This window comes from Phacochoerus africanus, chromosome X (assembly GCF_016906955.1).
Source record: "Phacochoerus africanus isolate WHEZ1 chromosome X, ROS_Pafr_v1, whole genome shotgun sequence".
NCBI lineage: Eukaryota > Metazoa > Chordata > Mammalia > Artiodactyla > Suidae > Phacochoerus > Phacochoerus africanus.
The window spans coordinates 83,387,298-83,408,253 of record NC_062560.1 but is presented as its reverse complement, the minus strand read 5'-3'; the positions used below and the strand labels follow the sequence as shown (position 1 = coordinate 83,408,253).

Sequence of the window (20,956 nt, the reverse complement as noted above, 5' to 3'; positions counted from 1 at the left end):
TAACAAGACGAAAATCTTTGTGGTGATATTATTATAAGAGATATTTATCTCTTACATGCATATTTGACAATATGAGTTTCTTTTTTTTTTAGAAAGAGATATTACTTTTGCAGGCTCGTTATAACTAAAATGTTTAAATCCTCATGTATCAAACCAAAATACTAGTACCATACATTTAAAATTTTTTTTTCTAGATTGAAAAATAATCAGGGAAAAGATTTTATTTTAACTCCAGGAGTTGCTTGTTCTTGACCCCAAATAATTTTTCTTTCAAAATTTTACTGCACTGTAGAGTTCCTGTTGTGGCTCAGCAGTTAACGAACCTGACTAGTATCCAGGAGGACGCTGGTTTGATCCCTGACCCTGCTCAGTGGGTTAAGGATACAGCATTGCTGTGAGCTGTGGTATAGGTCGCAGATGTGGCTCGGATCTCGCATTGCTGTGGCTGTGGCGTATGTAGTTCCGATTCGACCCCTAGCCTGGGAAGTTCCATATGCCACAAGTGTGGCCCTGCAAAAAAAAAATTACTGCACTAGAATAGCTTATCCAGGAAAACAAGATGGTTTCTATATTACAGGTGTAGCCACACAAACAGTCTGAGGTTGAACTATGAAGGCCAGGGTACAGGAACTATTTCTACTGCTTTGTAAAGTTATAATAGTAGAAATACTAGATTTCATTATAAATATTGAGAACTGGATTATGGAGAGATAGATACTTTAAAATAAGATTTGTTCTACTTGTTCCATTTAGAAAATATCAGAACCTATATTAAAAGTCTGACAAGCAAAGCAATTGAAAGTTCAATATACTCTATTTACTGCTATTAATTAAATATCTCATAAATTCCAGCTTACATTTTAATTGTTCATTACTTTAATCAATTATAGATATAAATGAAGCCAATAACATTTACCTGTTTTCATAATAATGGCCAAACAATCATAATAAAACTTATCTGGCATCACATTTTCTTCTTCTTCTTTTTTTTTTTTTTTGACTGCTGCGTACAGTGGCTTGATGTGGGATCTCAGTTACCAGGCTAAGGATTGAAACCAAGTTCTAACCACTATACCACCAAGGAATGCTCTTGTATTACATCTTCTTAATCATTAAATTACTACTCAAATTTTACCAAAAACTCCAGTTTCTGGGATGAATACTAGAAGATCTTTTCACCCAAAACAATGCTTCTCTTTTTAATATGGTAACAGTTTTGTAGCTGAGTGCTATGTTTCCTCACAGCCTTGAACTATTCAAGAAGAGGCGAGCAATGCAGGTACAAGTTGGATCACACAGAGCCTTTTCAGCTACTGTAAACATTTTGGATTTTCCTAAAAGTAATGAGAAGCTGCTGACATAAATGGTATTGATTTAATATAGTAATGATAATAATCTTTAAACACTTTAAAGCTTTGTTCAAGTTTAAATAAATACACTTTAAAAGTTTAAAAAAAATTCATATCCACCATCTCACTTTTTCCTCATAGTCACTATAGGAAATAGGCAAGGTATCCTGATTTGTGATTATCTTATGGATTCATTTATTAAAGTATGTCAAATGTGCTATCAGTATGAAGATTCTGCCATTTTTCAACATTGAAACTTCCTCTTTTTTTGACAAGGGGTGGGGTGGGGTGGAGTATTAAGTGGATTAGCCATGGTAGATTTTCTGAGAGGCTTTAACATTTTTAATTACAAATTTTCTCTTCCTTCAAAAAAAAAAAAAGTGGACCATTTTAAAAGAGGCTTATTCTGTGACCTAAGGCTGTCACTCAAATAGGCAGTACATCTTAATGAATGGTGCTAATCGCATTAATATTCCATACTAACATACAAAAGCATAGCACAGAGATATGTTATTAAGAGATAGAGGCTGTAGTTAAAGCATTTCTGTAAATTGCAGACATAAGAGCTTGCAGATGGAAAGAGAAGAAAAGAGATAATGTAGTTGATCAGGGCAGAAGTTGTGTGGAGGTGGGGGTTGAAGAATGAGAAAGTCTCAGACATAAAATAGCCAAAGGAGAGAGTGGAAAACATGCCAGAATGGTACCTAGTTCTTACTTGACGCCAGATGAGCTACATAGAGGTATGTATACATATAACACAGCTCATTTTACCAAGTCTGACTTTCAAAGAGGCTTTTATAATTAAAATCCATCCTTCACAGCCCCACATACTTTAAAAGAAAGTAACCAAGCCTATCATTCTAGAGCTATTTTTCCAAGGGTGTTGTAGGTTAAAAATTGTATACACACTTATTCATGGTACACACAGATGTCCCTAGAGTTGAACCACTGTTAAAACAGAGCTATATAACATGATTTTACAATATTTTTGAGGATTTTTATCTCTTGATACCCATGTGCAAATTCCATTAAGATTAAGGTGTGGATTTATATGTGCTCACCCATTTATATCTATGTTTTATTGAAATAAAAGGGTCCTATAGTCACTGTTTATTTCCAGTCAATGTGGAATTTGAAGACTGACATAAAGGTCCTTTTTAAAAAAGCCTAATGTTTATTTATTACCTTTCATCTAGATGCCACAGCACTCAAGAAACTTGAACTGATATTCACAGAATAACATAATAATCACTTGATCCACTAAAGAAAAAAAAAAAAGAAAGCAGCTGCTTTGTAGGCTTAACCATGCAACATAATGCTGAAGACAGAACATGATAAAAACCATAGCCAATTGAAATTGTATAAGCAATTTTAGTAAGTAGAATGTAAGACATACAGCATCATTCAATGCTGAGTATTTTCACAAGCAATGGTAGGAGGTTCTAACCCAGGGCATAAAGGGTCCCTCTAAAGGGCACCATGGGGGGGGGGACTCATTCAGATATTGGACCCCTTAGCCTTTGTTCCTTTGACTACAGCTCTCATTCCTTGCTTGTCATTTGAGTGGGGATTTAGGCAGATGAAATTCTCTAGGATTATAATAGGAATTGTTTTGTTAAAAGCCTGGTAACCAATTGAAAATCCTACCTTCTCCCACCCCTCCCCAACAATCTTCTTTTGGAATGACCATCAGTTGTTTCACAGGATAAAATACATTTATACTATGTCAAGTTGTTTACCTGCTAGTTAGCCGGGACATATTATACAGTTTTACTATTTTAATTACAAAAATCATAAAACAAAACATACATGCAATAAAGACAGATTATGCAACAAATACCTGTTTTCATATTGCCTTGGGTCTGTTTATGTAAGGGTTTGGCCTAATGCAATGACTAAAACCAGATTTGAATGCTATTATAAATAGGCATAGGCTTTCCTTACATAACCCATATTTATATTTATCAATAAAAGCTGAGACTTAAGGCTTGCTGTAATAACTTTGTGGAGAAAGCAGGGCAAATTTATTATCTGTGATCCCTTCTTTATCTCTCCCTATTACATCTGGGACAACTCTGTAGTACTTAGATGATATGACTAAATCTTATTAGTAGAGGGCTTTTCTATTTTCAGCACAAATCTGGCATTTAAGAATCCCAAAGTAAAAAATTAACATAGAGAATGTCAGGAAATTAAGCAAATTAAAAGATACTGTCAATAGCATGCAGTACTGTCAAAGGACTAATAACTTCAGTTAAATAGTATCAGGAATGTGTACTAGATTTTTGAAAAGTAGATATCAAAGCAAGAGAGACATTTTATGTCAAAGTATAAAAGAGATTTAGAGCACAATAGCTATTATATTAAACCATCAGTCCTTTGATTATTATTTTATCATTTGCACAGTTGACACATATAGGTACAAATAACAGTAAAAATCTATGAGGTTTTTAAATTATCAGCTTGCACCAGGGCTAACCATGAATCATAACTAGTGCTACCATACGTAAGATTCATTTCCAACTTAACACATTTATGTGTTTCAAAACTATCTTATTTAGGAAAGTATAATCTACCAAAATTGTTCATGATACACAGTCTTTTCAAAGCAGGCTTATTTCTTTTCATTTCAAAACTTTATTTTTCCTCCCATGAGTGTTTCAGGTAGTCAGTAATATAAATTACTCATGTGAATTCTGTTTCAATTAGCTTAAGAAGAATTATAAGTTTGAGAAAAAAGAATTTTTAAGTTTGTTAGCGTAGGAAGAAAACACAACTTTACCATAACGAAATATTAATTCTCTTTTCCTTCTGATGCAGAATCTTGACATTATTAAAGGAGTTAGAAGAGTAGAACACTTTGGAGTACATATTGAATTTCTCACCTTAATAATGAAGATACAGTTCTGTGTAATCTAAAATTAATTTAAAGCTAGTGAAAAAGAAGTAATATTCCACTATCTCTGTTTTGTTCACTCCCATTCAAATTTAACAAGTGGTAGCAGCGTTCTGGGCAGCATGCATAAAAGATTCAAATTAGACGTCAAACTTGAATAATTCAAGTTTGCCTCATTCTATTATTTGAATGGGACTAATTTATTTGATAACCTAATTTCCTAAAATTTATTATTCTCTTTATTTATGTTTTGGCCACGCCTGTGACATGTGGAAGTTCTGGGGCCAGGGATCGAACCCACACCACAAGAGTAACCAGAGCCACAGACAGTGACAATGCCGGATCCTTAACCTGCTGAGCCATCAGGGAACTTCAGACTAATTTTTTTTATATAAAATTATTTTCTTCTCAATAAAACGTAAAGCTATGGAAAGTGCACTTCAAAAGTGGTGACCATAAATACTATAATATTCAAATTGAAAGCAAATAAAATGACAACTGGATGGGGAAGAAAAGTGGAAGAATCACATAAAAGAAATACTCTGACAGAAGGGGGATAAATGAGGCAACCCTTAGCAAAGTCCTCTCATTCTCTACCCCAAATGCAAGTCAAAAAAGACCTTTTCCTTTGGCAGCAATGTTGTCATATGACCAAAGAACCATGAAAAATATACCAGCGGCTTGTTTTCATTTTACCTGCATTTCTGATGTTTTATGGCCTGTGGAGATGTCCTCTGTATCATAGGTAATGCACTGTGTGTCATCTCTAAAGATCACATTCTTATGACTGTATTCACACAGCTCTTGCTTTGGGTTATTTCTCTAATAGGAAAAATTGACTTGTAAGTATTCATTTCTACTCTTTTACCCTGTCCCCATTATTCCTGCAAGCTGCGTGGTCAACTGATGTGAAGTAAGTTGACAGAGAAACAATGGGCTTTAAAAACATGACCGAAGCCTTCACATCATTTAGCAGAGTAAAATTCCAGGAATAAAAGAGCTTGGGTCTACCTTAATGCAGGAACTTCCCTGCAGAGAGAAATAGAAAGAAACAAAGGCACGTAATGCCACTGCAGCTGCAATATTTCTGAAGTAGGACACTCAGAAAAGGGCACACACTATTCATGTTTCCAGAAACATTACATTTAATTCCTCTGTGAAAGATTTAGCAGCTTAGTGGGAAGCAGTGGCACACAGCGGGGAGGGGCGTTGTGGGGGTGGGGAGGGAAGACCACCACGAAAAAAGAGTCAGCACTGTAAGCAAATTTGCTTAAGCTAATATTAGAAAATATTTCGGAAATGGTTGCGTCTAATAATCTCATAGCCTAAGGCTAGAATAAAAGGTCAGAGCTAATTGGTATAAAAGCAGCTTTGGATATATGGTTAGGAAGTGAAATTCTATGATGAATTCTACCCCGTCACTACCCTTTTTACCTTCAATTAGGCCAGGACATGTATCACATGTTATAGAGCCCCGAAAAAAAGCCCAAAGAAGGCATACTTCAAAATGGAGCTTCTTTTCCATTTAAAAAAAGCCACATTTAACTTTTATAGCCAGGGTAGGGTAACAAAATTTATTTGATGGTCAAGAATGGGAGTTAAGTAGCAGTTTGATAAATTACGCAAAATGTGTAACAAAAATGTTTTTGCATAATTTGATGAAAACAATCACAACAGATAAAAGCTTCTACTTTCCAAGGGCTACACTTGGGTACAGGTAAACAGAGAAGCACGCACACTGTAGAATCTCAATTTTACCGGAGTTAGTCTCCAAGTTTTAAAAAAAAATTTTAAAAAGTGAATGAACAGAGGCATATGTTTTCAAATTATTAAAGAAAAAATTAACATATCAATTAACTTATAAGAAAGATGCTTTTCAAGAAAGTTTGTCTTAAGTGCCTTAGTAATAAAGAAAGCTCCTTGGAGTAGAACTTAATTATGACCTGTTCCCGTATAATCTAATATTTTATTTGAATGAATTTAGAGAGGAAAAATTAAAAAATACTAAACCTGCCAAACTACTTTTGAAACCCAGAACGTCTTCCTTTTCATTGAACACATTCATACTTGTCATGCTGTAAATAACTATGCATTGTGGTTTGAGGAATTTTTATGAAAAGGTATTTTTGGTTTTCTTTTTAAGAGTGTATACTTTTTGAGAGCACAAAGATCATGTAGTCATTTCACAACTGTCTACACCAATTGATGCTTTATTCACAATCAGGAGGCATTTATACATTTCAGCAGTGATGAGATCATAAAGGCTGGGAGCCAAGAGTCCCTCCAGGAATGTTTCTCTGTCCTTTTCAAATGTCCCTCATTGACCCCCTTCCCTGCCACTAAGATTGGGAACAATTTGCAAAAAGTCAGAGAGGGTTTATTTGGAACAGTAAGTATGGTCAGTGAGGGGTTTTTGTTTATTTGTTTTCCTAAAAGAGACAAGATGCTGAGATTTAAGAGGAGTGAAATAGACTCCAAACAATGCTGATACTATTTTATTTCCCCCCTTCCCCCTCGCGCTTAGTTTTTCTTTTCCATGGCTAATGTGTGGAATATTAGATTGGGACAATGGAGGTGGGAAATAGTGTTGTGAGGGAGATAAGTTGATAAAACAGGATTCTTCTGAAGCAGCACAAGGAAAGTGAAGAAAGTGGTGTACAAAGGGCCCCAGGACCACAAAGTACGGTAAGTCGGAAAAAAAAAAAAATTAAGAAACTGGAAGCATAAGGATAATCTATAATGCAAAGAATCTGTGTGGACAGCATTCAACTTGACCATAATCCTTTTTCAGTGCTTTGCATCTTCCTCTGCCAGGAAGTTTCAGTTCTAAATGAGCCATGTAAACAGATCAATACTCTTTAAGGCAAATGAAAAAAAAAATTAAATTGCTAGATGTGATCCTTTTCTTCCCATTTGCCCTTCCCAATCTGATACCACATGAATTCAACATTTAAAATACCCTCTAATAATTTCCTAGAAGTTCATTATGCTGGACTTCATTTCTAAATTTATTTTGCATCTTAGACCATTACCCCATTACCTCTTGGTACCTTCATGTTGTAGGTTTTTAGGACTATTGACTGAATTTGTTTCAATGTTCTCTCTATGTGCATGAGAGTTCATTGAAATATGGACCTTAAAATGAAATCTACATACTAGAAAAGTTTTTTTTAAAGTCCTATTTCTTTTCAATTCAAGAATACTTAGGTTTGATTCCAATTATCTATTAATGACAATAAAATGAAATTTACAAATGTTATTCATAAAGCACAGTCATCTCTCATGATCTCTGCCACATAAAATAATACTGATATGGATAAGTAACAAGGTCCTACTGTATAGCACTGGGAACTTATATTCAAAATCCTATGATAAACCATAATGTAAAAGAACATGAAAAAGAATTTATATATATATATATATATATATATATATATAACTGAATCGCTCTGCTGTATAGCACAAATTAACACATTATAAATCAACTATATTTCAATAAAATAAAATAAAATAAAAATAAAAATAGTACTGATATAGATGACTGAGATGAAGTCATAAATATAGCTAAAATAAATACTGGAGTATCCACACAAAGCTATAATGCTTATCCCTTTCGGTACAAATTTCACTTCATAGGTTAACTCCAAATATATGAAGATAATCTATCAGTTTATTAGGAAACAAGATAAACATGAATACTTTTGATTAACAGCTATAAAGCTGCTAAAAATCTAACAGGAATTACAACTGTGCAAGAAAGATGAAATCCATGCACAATAGTATTAACTTTCCAAACAACAACATGAAAAATCGTATCTTTGTTTTTGTGTTTTTTCATTTCTTTGTGTCCAAGATATACATTGACTTTCTGAAACCACTGCAGAGTTGTGAATAATGCATGAAAGAAAAAAAAAAATCCCTGTTTGCTGTCCAGAGAGTACTGTACTGCTTGCTGTATACTACATCTATGCAAGACAAACAATAGAACAGACCAGTAAACCCAGAAATCTCAAGCTAAAACCTTCCCAAGTGGAAAGGGAAAATATCATCCTGCATTCTAGAGGTCACTGAAACAAACAGTTCAAATCCTTAGAATACTCCTACGTACTAGATAAAAACCCTTAAACTTCAGAAAGCTCTGTCCTCTTGAGGAAATCTGTGAAAAAACAATTACTTATTCAATGTTATTCTAAAGAGATTCACTAACTTCTGTCCACTTCCTCTATCTTGTAGAACATATTTGCAAAGACTGATGAAAAGATAAATAAAATGTAAGCAAAAGGCAGTTTTCAATCTATTTTTCCTGTGTTTTCTTTAGCAGCATTTAGGAAATTTGCCCTCTAAGTAGTAGGAATAGAACAAACTACGATTTGACTTGAGAATGACAAAGAGGCAACAGTCAAATGTAAGCACAATGGAGGCAAGAATGAGAGTAATGGCATATAGTTATAGTTTGTTTTTTATAAAAACTCAGCATTTTTCTTCACTTCTCAAGCCTAAACATAAGTGAATGGAAAGGTCATGTGAAGGTAACATACATAGGATATTCGAGTTTGTCCATAAAATAAACTCAGCTTTAATAGAATTCCATTTATAGTGATGCAAAATGGAATTTCTATGTCCTGCATCCCCCAAATTTCAAACTTGAGAGAAAGCTTTAAGTACAATATATTGAAAAGGCTTTCACGTAGATTCAGAATTTCTTGTGGATATTTGTGAAGTATTCAACAAGCATTTATCAAAAGCATATACTATACTGAAATATGGGCTGGGTGCTAAAAATAAATCACAATCTTTTAATAGTGAGGTATAGTTATAGGCCTTGTAGTATTTTAACACTTTGTATCAGCAATATCTTTAAGAGAGTTGACACTGAGCATAACCTTAAAAGGCTTCCTGGAATAGGTGAAGTACAATATTAGGTTTAAGGTGTCTGGGGCTCATAATTTTGCAAATGCAAGAGAATACCAATGAATAATAGAAGAACTTGAATCTCAAAAGGGTATTACAGAGCCTTAGATAACCACTGCCCTCTGCTCTCCTTCTTTATCCTTCTGCTCCACTCATTTTAACAGACACAAAGAAAGCAAGGCTCAAATTGTAATACACAGGAGAGGTGTATACAAAGTTTTCATAAAAACTGGGAGATGTGTACAGAGTACATTCATTTCCAGGTCAATCTACCTATCTATGGCCACTGGGGCAGCAGATAGAATCCAGCTGGATGGGAAGCAGAGTTTATAATTTCTTATCCCCGATTAAGAAAATTTTCAATAATATATTACCAAGTCCATAGGAGAGAAATAAGCCTATCATCACAACCACCAATTAGAACAATTATTACCCTTTAGTTTTGAAGACAATTGATTGGTTCCCTATAAAATTTAAGATACTTATAACAGTCTGATAAATACCTTGTCATTTAATATAGTTACAAGTGCACACAGTGTCTGCTCATATTAGAACAGTATCACACACCTGACATATAGGGTCCCATTTATCCCTGAACCGAAGGTTTGTAAATAAACAGGTGGTTGTGTGAGCTTAGCTACCAACATTAGCATGTCTGACAATTTTTGACATGGAATTAAAATGACCAAGAGAAATTTACGGCTGAATAATAATTTCTTGTCCTAACTTAGCCCATATTCTAATATCTAAAGCAAGCCTGCTAAATTCACATTCTTGTAAAAATCAACTGAAATTGACCTTATCTCCTACTGGCTTGCAGAGATCATCAATGAAGAAATTGGCGGCAGAACTGATTATATTGTGTAAGAGAACAGACAAGCAAAAGTGATTGAAATTTCTATAGAGAACATCATCAGTGCTCGCTTAGAACAATTTTGCATATAAATAGGGCATAAATGGTCTGTGTTCAATTTGTTCTCTAGTTGTCAAAGAATAATCAAGGATAGACTACATAGCAATCTTCTGTTTCTAGCCTCCCTAATGCAAACCTTGATCTTATTAATCAATACATGTTTATGTTGGTCCCCAAAGTAAAATTTAATTTCCATAAATAAAAAGAAAAAACAAAAAATTAAGTAATACAGGTACACACTTCATTATAAGATTCATATGAAGTGATTAAAAAAAGGACACTAAATTAAATGGACTTAAAATTAGTAGCATTTTAGAACTCAAAGCATCTACCTCACTCTCATCCATCCAAAAACACTCTCCTAAAACTGTTTTTGCTAACGTCACCAGTGAATTTCTAATGGTTAAATCCACTGGATCCTTTCCAATCTTTATTTTATTGGCCCTCCTGGCAACATCTGATGCTACTCAGCATTTATTTTTTGAAAAGCTCTATATCCCTTCAGCCTAGGTGATATACCACACTAGCTTTTTCTCCCCACTCCTTCATAACCAACTCCTTCACCTGCTCTTTCATGTGCTTTGGCTTCCAAGATAGTCCCATAAATCGGTAGTTCTCAACACTTGTGGCACATTAAAATCACCTGAATTACTTTTTTAAATTGAAAAATAGTTGATTTACAATGTTGTATTAGTTTCAGGTGTACAGCAAAGTGAATCGGTTATATCTATTCTTTTTCATACTCTTTTCCATTATGTTTTATCACAAGATATTGAATACAGTTCCCTGTGCTACACAGTAGGTCCTTGTTGTTTATCTATTTTATATATACATTAGTGTATATTGGAATCACTTTTTTTTTGTCTTTTTGCCTTTTCTTGAGCCGCTCCCGCAGCATATGGAGGTTCCCAGGCTAGGGGTCTAATCGGAGCTGTAGCCACCGGCCTACGCCAGAGCGACAGCAACGCGGGATCCGAGCCGCATCTGCGACCTACACCACAGCTCACGGCAACGCCGGATCATTAACCCACTGAGCAAGGGCAGGGATCGAACCCGCAACCTCATGGTTCCTAGTCGGATTCGTTAACCACTGCGCCATGACAGGAACTCCTGGAATCACTTTAAAATATACTATTGCTCAGGCTTGGACACTATAGATTTGGATTTGATTGCTTCAGAGAGGAACAGATGTGGGTATTTCTTAGAAGTACCTCAAAGTGATTCCAGTATGTAACCAGGGCAGACAACCAGTGCCACACATTTGTTTTCTCCAGGGTTCTCCCTTTGTCCACTCCCTTTGCTCTACTCATTTTTCCCAGATTATTGTACCCATTCTTGTATTTTTAACTGTCACTTGAATGTTGGTCAATTCATCAAGATGCTAGCTAGCATTTACCCTCTAGTTATTGCTAAGAGATAACCAAACTAATACTATTGGGAACACTAAGTGGCTGACCTAAGGATTATTTGTTCCTTTTGGTCTCCTTCCCTACCTCCACTTCTAACCTGTACTTCTACTCAGTTCAACTCAAGAATACCCTTCCTTCACTTCCCAATCTATTCTCTCTATATATGAGCCACACATCCTTCATTTTAACTTATAAGACTAGAACTCTGCATTGGATAGCTATGAATTGCACTCACACAACAGATGAGAAAGCGCTTTGTTAACTGTAAAGCACTAAGCATACTGAAGTATTTTAACTACATCACACAGTATATGCTCAACAATACAGTTGAATTAAGAGGGGGAAATGCCATACATACAGAAGTGAAACTAGGCATAATAATTTAGGACTGGCAACTCCATTCAAGACCTTTGAAAGGATCTAGAGTTCCCTGTGAGAATCTCTAGAAGAGACAAAAGTTCTCTTTTCATTCTCTAACTACATTCCTTTCCTTCAAGCCCCAACATTTAAAGTACAAAAGGCATTCTTCCTTGTTTAATCCATAAAATTCTTACTCTTGACCCTCACAGTTACTGAAACTGCTTGGGAAAAGAACAGCTGTTACCTGCTAGTTGACAAACCCACTGTTCTATTTTCAGTCATCATTCTGCTTACTTAACTCTCTGTATTATGTGACCTTGCTGACTTTCTCCATTCTGAAATTCTCTCTACCCTCAGTGTTTCAGGCATCACTTTTTACTGCTTCTCTTCTTCCCTTTCTATTTTTTTCCTCAGTCTCCTTTGGTGATTCTTCCATTTACCTCTTAAATACTATAATTCCCAAAGGCATAATTCTTGGCCTTTATCTCTCATTGGACATACTCTTCCTCTGTGATCCTAGGGTTTCTATAACCATATATATGCAGATATCCCTGAAATCAAGTGTGTGTGTGTGTGTGTGTGTGTGTGTGTGTGTGTGTGTGTGTGTGTAATCAGGTAATCTTCTACTTAAAAACCTCTGCTGGCTCTTTGTTGCAACAAACTTTTAATCATTGCCACTGTATCCTCCCATGTCGCCACTGCATATATTTGCCATCATTCCCCGTTCTCCTGACGAACTACTATTCATCCTTCAAAACACAGTTCAGGTGCTACTTTCATCATGAAAAGTTTCTTGAAATCTCTAGGCAGTTAATTCCTCTTATAGCACTTTATCCATACTTACAGCATGTATTTTGTGTATAACCCTGTCTTCCCCAGGAGATGCTGAGTTCTTGAGGGCAAAACCCATGCTTATCCAACTTCGCCCTCCAGGGTTCTAGCACTGTTGCCTGTCTTCTAGTGTTTGGTCAAGAAATGGTTGGATGAATGCCGTGTTTTTGTTTACTTGTTTGCATTATGTCATTTTCTTTTACTAGATTTGGATTGCACATTACAATATAATAACCATACTACAGACAAAATGAGGTTTGGTCGGCTAATCTAAGATTCTAACACTTACAAATAGAGTTTGAGGAAGCTCCTGGGAAAGAACTCATCCTAGGGGAGAAAGAAGTAAACACATTGGAATGAATGACCAGCCTGACTTAGTAATTACACAGCCAAAAGAAACAGAGATCCCCACCAGAACTTGTTCATCAAAAAAGGAAGATGAACTGAGGACCACATGGGATCGGTCATGGGCTTGTCTTTGAGCCTTGCTGTATGGGGCCAAATGCAAGAGAGATCAAGAGGGCAGTAACTTAAACCTGAAAGCTGTTTTTCTAAGAATGTCTGTAAGACCTTGAGGTATAAGTAGTATGCTAGCTTAGTGCACTGATGGAGTGTCACACTAAATGCAGAGGCATTTCCCCCCACTTTGCCACTCACCACTCCCTAAGCTCTGGCATAGTGAAGGCAGGGGAGTGCCGGCTGCTCCAGTAAACAGCAGGCAGGGAAATGCACAGTATTACAGGTGAAAGCAGAGGAACAGTGGTGAGTGACTGTGTTTGTGAAATGCCCCCACTCAGAACATCTAAAAACACTTTAGAAGTCCCTCCTAGGCAGCTGAGGTCCTGAATGTGTATGTGGAGGCAAGAGCCAAGACAACTTGGGTTTTAGTATTGATATGAGGTAGAGAGGCCTAACAAAATGTGGGTTTTGTTTTGCTATTAAAATCTTTTCCATCTCTGTTCTCAAATGGTAGATTCCGCCTTCTCATTTATACTGTTATCTTGCTGATCCATAAAACTAGTACCATGGGTTTTTCCTGGTGTTCTATCAAATTTAGTTTTCTTGCTTGCCCAAAGACCAATTTAGTGTGGGTTTTGGGGGTTTTTTGGTTTTGTTTTGTTTTTTTGCTGCACCCATGGCATGATGCAGAAGTTCCCAGGCCAGGGATCAAACCCACACCACAGCAGTGACAACAACGGAACTTTAACCATTAGGCCACTAGGGAACTCCCTCTGTGTGGTTCTAAAACAAAATTACATTTATTCTGTTTCCTGCTTTCAGTGCTTCACAATGCTTCTCTTGTGTGTGTTTTTCAATGTCTAGAACTATATATCAAAATCTACTCATAGCCAAAATAGCTAAGTTAGGTATCTATTGATTTGCTGAGAAGTCTGTTTATATTTATTTACAGTGGGAAAAAAAAGGAAGAAATGGAGTTGGTTGAAAAAGAAGAAGCTGTTCTAACCACCCACAGCTATTCAGAAATAAAACAGATGTGGCATTGTGTATTTATATTTTAAGTGTGGTTTTCACTCCTGCAAGGTTTTTCTTTATGTGTTTCTTTTTCTTTCAAAGCTTACCTTTGATCTTAAAATGACAAAGTCAGGAATACTGATGGGCGATTCTTTACAAAGTAGATTGTAAGCATATGGGACTTATTACCATAAGAGCTAACAAAAGTTGTAACAGAGGGTCCAGATATATTTAGCAAAAATCACGGACGATGGATCCATACTAGATAATTAAGGAAAACTGAGATGCTCCTTTTACCCACCAAACTTCTAGAAAACATAATCTTCATTCTAGGGAACGCAAAGGTGAGAGGGCTGCACACGATTCCTGTCTCATTACGGCATGTACAAGATTGCATCGCATTTTTAATCATGTAGATTTTATTCATGCTTTCCCAAATGGTATGTGAGCTCCTTGAGACAAGTGTTCTGTTTGGTGTTTGTCCTCAGTACCTAACCCAGGATGTGATGCTCAGGGGGCATTCGAGAGAATTGTGTAATTGTTGAATGAATACTCTCTATCCCCCCCACAGCCTTACCATCTATTCACTTCTTAGTCCCTGCCTTCTGGCTCCCAGTACCATTCCAATATTGAAAAGATGCTCTTAAAATGTCACTAGAAAGCTCCCAAATGGCAAATCATTCTTCTTTATCCTTTTTGATTCCAATGTACCATATACCACTGTTGCAAATACCCACCTTTTTAGCCTTCCTTTGCTCCTAGTACAATAATGTCTTAATTGTCCCTACCAGCTACTCTTCCTGGTTAATCTCTGTTAGTTCTACTTTTAGTCCACAAGAGCTACCAGCTACTCTTCCTGGTTAATCTCTGCTAGTTCTACTTTTAGTCCACAAGAGGAGGCATTTTCAAGGTTCTGGTTTTGGATGTCTTTTCTCTTAATAATCCTTCTAATAGTCTCTTCCATTTTGAACAATAACCAGAAATCTCGTTAGCTCAACCATCTTGTGATAAAATCTACTTCAAATTTCCAAGAAACTTCTGGATATCCTGACCTCAATGCTCTGTTACCACTTTTAGTTCCACTTGCCCCCAACCAAATTTGTTTTCTATCACCTTTTCCTGATTTTTCTTAATAGTTTTCTCTCATAACTCAACTGTCCTCCCAGCTAATTGAAGTCAAAACTCTAGGATTATCTTTGACTCCTATTCTTCTTATCCTAAATTAAGTAGAATCCTAATTCACCACCTACACCCCTAGAAATGAAATGTCCTAATACATAGCTTTGATCATGTTCTTCCACTGCTTAAAAACCTTCACTATATCCCCATTGCCTAAAGAATGATATACTAACAACAAAGCTTCTTGTTCTAGCTACTCTATGGTGAAGCATTAACCTATTTTTCCAGAATTATCTCCATACTTTTACACTTTATATAACATATTTTCATACTAGCTATACTATGCCATTCTCCCAAAATTCTTCGGACTTTCTAAACTGTTAATGATTTTTCATTAGACTAAGGCGCCTACTCCAAATCCCCACCTCCAACTCCTGCTAAAATCCATACTCATCCTTCAAAGCCTTTTCCTCCATAATTTTTTTTCTGATATATCAATAAGGCACAATATTTCTCTCCTCAGAACTATCTATCTATCTATCTATCCGTCTAATGTTTTTACGGCCGCATCTGTGGCATATGGAAGTTTGTAGGCTAGGGATCAAATCAGAGCTGCAGCTGCAGGCCTATGCCACAGTCATGGCAACACTGGATCCAAGCCACATCTGTGACCTATGCCACAGTCTGTGGCAATACCGGATCCTTAACCCACTGAGTGAGGCCAGGGATTGAACCTGCATCCTCATGGACACTGTCGGGTTCTTAACTCACTGAGTCACCATAGAAACTCTAACACCTCTTGTATAATGCCCCTTAGTCTCTGCCTTGTCCTGTAGTCTTTTTGTATTCATCTTTGCTATAAAACACAAGGATCTTTTTTTTTTTTTTTTTTTCCTTTTTGAGCCTTACCCATGGCACATGGAAGTTCCCAGGCTAGGGGTCGAATGGGAGCTACAGCTGCTGGCCTGAGCTACAGCTGCCAGCCTATGCCACAGCCAGAGCAATATGGGGTCCAAACCACATCTGAGACCTACATTGCAGCTCAAGGCAATGCAGGATCCCTGACCTAATGAGTGAGGGCAGGGATCAAACCTGCATCCTCATGGATACTAGTCAGATTCACTTCCACTGGACCACAACAGGACCTCCTAAAACACAAGGATCTTATGACTAAGGAAATCTTACCTATTTCAGCCTCTTTCATCATGTCTAGCATAGTACCTTTCATAGAATAGAGGTCCAATAAATTAAAAATGTTGAGGGGCTCATTTCCTAATATCTGAGTTGACATCAGCAAAGCCATAATCTGGGTTGATAGTCAGCCAGTAAGCATTGGAACAACCACAGTGCCTACCTGTTGCCTATGCATGTTCTAAATGGCTGGGACCCACACTATACCAGTTATCAATATTTTTAACATTTTCAATATATCTGCTGATGTGATCATCTCCCTAAAAATGGCTTTTGGTGCCTTTAACTGAAACAGCACACTCAACTACATGGGCTAGAGGCAGTATTTTGGAGCTCCTTCTGAGTTATCTCATGTGAGTTCTTGGGGAGGGGAACATGAGCTCACTGTGGAAGATTTTCCATTTAGGCAACTAATCATACCATTTATTAACATTTTGATTTTCTAATGAAGAATACAGACTCTCATCTCATTTTGTTTAAATATGGAATTGAAAACACTGCAATTAGAAGCACAATTGTAGGGCTGTGTATTTTACATACTGTGGTTTCCATCTGTAAGCAATGACAATGGAGTTGGCAAGTAAAGCAGTACATCTTTGCTGTTTGTGGTTGACCCTGATCTCAGATTTTTTTGTCCAGTTCTCTGATTTGACTCTACTTGGAGAAAATAGACTTCTTTATAATTTGGCTTTTCTGCTTGTATCTCATCATGGTGAAACAGAGGTTTTTGGATAGGAACAAGGATGCTGGAGTTGGATAGGAAAGTGTAGCAATATTAAGTCAGTGGGATCTTGGAAAGGAACCAAATAAGGTGCTTAAGAAAGCAAAAAAAGAAAAAAGGGGCCAGCAGGAAAAGATGATCTGGCTAAGAAAGGCAGAAACAAGGAGGAAATCTGGAAAAGCTCCTAGTTCTGTTGCTTTTAGAAAGAGGGAAACAGACAGGGGAATTTTGGGCAGACTTGCTAACTCTGTGCCAGCCTTCCTCTCTCGCTTCCCTTCAAGTGCTTCTACTGATGTCCAAGACATTTTACCAGTCACTGCCACTGTCTGCCTTCTAGTTTCCTCTTACTGTTGGACATTTGCATTGGCTGTTGCCACTTAAAATTACTGCCAGTGCTAACTGGGCTGATATTTTTGACCCTATGTGTTCATGGAGGCCCTCCAACTTACAAATCAAAAGAGGTCCCAATTTAGATTACTTGGAATGAGCACTAAAAAAAAAAAAAAAAAAAAAAAAAAATGCAGTTTGCGAATATATTCTTGGTGTTTCACAGTTGACAACACTATATTCCCTTGAGGACCAAACTCACAGAAACCCCATGGAATGATCTTTCTCTTGGTAGTCCTTCTAGAGTCAATGTGAGGAAGTGAGACTAATCAGATGGGGGCCTTAGCAAATTTATTTTAAAAATAAACAGCCTAGAAAGATGATGGTAGTTCTTTTATGATTCAGAATGATGTGGTTTTAATTATAAGTTGCTTAACAGAGAACTGAATTGATAGAAACATTATTTCATTTTGCTTTTCACTGACTACTAATGCTCTGATGGTTCAAGAAAGAGCAGGGAAGGTTTCTACTTTCCTTAAAAGGTAGAAAGGGGCCTCTGAGAGCGCAGTAGAACATTATCATTTTACAAATAAAGACTGAGGACAGATGGAATGGCTGCCTCATTGTTAGAGATTGGTAGTATTCCTAACAACCTGCCGTGCAGCATCACCTTAAAAAATTAGTGTGGACATATAAATATATATGTTAATTTTCTTTCCTCCAGTTTTCCACTTTTTCTGTAGGCCATCTGCAATGTCTTTATCCACATAAAGCAGTCTTATACCCCAACCAAAACACTTTCTTCCACTCAACCAAATCTAACCTTCAGACTAATCTACCCATCAGGATTCACTCCAATGTGAAAAAGATGAATCTTTGATTGTTTCCTGCCATGAATTTTACCATTGCCAAAAGCTTTCCTGACAATTCTGCCCTGGGCTCCATTTCTTTCACTGGTTTGTTGGAGTACAATGGTTTTAAGAGGAATCAATTTCCATTTTAATGAAATATGGTCATTTCCATTCCAAACACAGAATATTTTTGAATTATAGGTTATTCAAGGCAAATCTTACTAATCTAAATTATGTAGAGTTTGCATATTTACTATTAATTTTCCTTTTTTCATTTACTTTTCCATATAGCTCTACAGCCCATGAAGGAAACTTTTACAACAAACACACCTAATTTATCCTACTTCAAGAAAGATATGAACTGAAAATACAAAAATTTCCATAGAAGAGGTGGATAGTGCAGCCTACTTGGATTATTCTGAGAGGAGTGATTATTTACTTTGGCCACAGAATATGAAAAGGAAAGATATAGCAATTTCTGGTTCCACTTGAGTGAGGGAGGTTGTTTTCCTTCTTTTATGTTTTTTTCATAAGATCATTTTTCATAGTGTGGCTTTGTTACTAATCAAACACATACAAAAAAGGGGTTCCAATGCTTTTGGACTTTGGGGGATGTGAGATTACCTGTGCCTCTCCTCTCTTTAGAAACATACAGAATGGAGAACGAACTGCACTGCAAAGTCAAAATGGCCTCTGGAAAGAGCTTTATCTCAGTTTCCTCACCTGTAAATAGCTAACGTGACATCCTTAGGGCCAATTACTTGGAATGATTTAATTACATTTATGGTTTTTAAACCACCTATCCAAACCACATGCTCATAAAACAACAACTAAAAATATTTAATATTAAACACAGCAGGAATCCTTGTTTCTAAAATTTTGTTGCCAAGTCTACAGTTATTTGAAGTTACTTTTATCAAGTTGAAACTTGTGATCAAGTAGATACAGAAGCCTGCTGAGACTTCACATGTGAACTGAGATGAACTGTCAAAAAAAAAAAAAAAAAAAAAAACCTTCACAAGGAAAGTTTCTGGCTTTGTTTTGGTTTTTTGGGTCTTTTTTGGTACTTGGCTCTGAACATTAACATTTTATAATACCATGTGAGCGGGAATGGGTTTTACCTGGATTCCTTGGAATCCTCTTTCTGCGGTCCCGGAATGCTGCACCTGATTGCAGGGCTTCTAGAAGATTATCCATCACGCCAGTCTCATCACCCTCTGGAGGAAGGGAGAAATCGGAATTAATCTTGGAGCAATTAAAGTTAAACTACGGGAAAATAAAGGAAAAACTCCTGTCAGATTTACATAATACTCCTAAATTAAAGACATATATCTGTTTTAACATAATGGATCCTGTCACTTTCTGGCACCACAGACTACTTTGCTTATTACGCACCATTAAGCAAAATTCATGCCAATCCCACTGTTCTTTCAACTTAAAGACCTTGTCTTTTGTATTATTGATGACATGCTCAGTATGCAAATAAACAGTAGCTGATCAGCTACTGGGGCCTTCCTGTTAAGATTCTTATAAGATATTCCTAAGCAAGAAACCACTGACCCAGCTTAATGCAATCAATGCACAGGGAGTGATTTGATGAAGCAGAGTTACACAAGGTTAACTACTGATTGTATTAAGACCTTCAGCATTCAACCATCATCTGCCATTATCTTACGAAGACACTATTTGCAAAACACATTTACATTCAGTTCCTACCTGATCCATATCCTTTATCCATTTTGAAATGCTGACATTGTAGAAGGAAAAGGTGACCACATCATCTGAAAGGCCGCATTTTACATTTCAGAGACATTAGCAGGGTCTCATCACCCTTTTTAGAATGCTGTTGTGTTTCTAAACTTTTTCTATGAGCGGACTACTCAAAAGATGTTCATGGAAAATCCTAGTGGAAACGTATATAAGACATTTCCTGCTACTCTTATTTTTGAAAACCCTGGCCATCAAAACCACTTTTAAGATGTGTTAGAGCAAGGTGCCTACTGCCAGAAATTCTCTACTAAATTGTGGATAATCCAGAGTGAGTTGATGGTCCTCTTCTCAATGGGCCTCACTGAGAAAAAGAACCCTCACTAGGTGGTTAATTTCAGTGGTAACTAAGTGTGTACATACATACAATGGAATATTATTCAGCCATAAAAAGAATGAAATAATGCCATTTGTAGCAACATGGATGGACCTAGAAACTATCATACTAAGTGAAGTTAGACAGTGAAAGACAAACATCACATGATATCACCTATGTATGGAACCTAAAAAAAAAAAAAAGGATAAAAATGAACTTAAGTGCAGAGCAGAAACAGACTCAAAGACTTTGAAAAACTTATGGTTATCAAAGGGGACAGGTGTGTGTGCGTAGAGGGGGGATGGACTGGGGGTTTGGGGTTGGCATATGAACACTTGTATATGGAATGACCGGCCATTGGGGACCTGCTGTGTAGCACAGAGAACTCTACCCAGTATTCTGTGATAATCTATGTGGGAAAAGAATCTGAGAGAGAATGGATATGTGTATATGGATGACTGGGTCACTTCGTTGTACAGAAGAAATTATCACAGCCTTGTAAATTAACTATACTTCAATAAA

General features: G+C 36.5%; 1 protein-coding gene across 1 annotated transcript in view; it reads right to left on the bottom strand.

Moving 5' to 3' along the window:
* The window catches only part of DIAPH2 (diaphanous related formin 2), a 913,509-nt gene that overhangs the window by 134,345 nt on the left and 758,208 nt on the right, over positions 1 to 20,956 (bottom strand). The window contains exon 27 of the mRNA XM_047765864.1: positions 19,473 to 19,568. Within this exon, the coding sequence (XP_047621820.1) occupies positions 19,473 to 19,568 (96 nt within the window). The remainder of the gene's footprint in view (positions 1 to 19,472; positions 19,569 to 20,956) is intronic.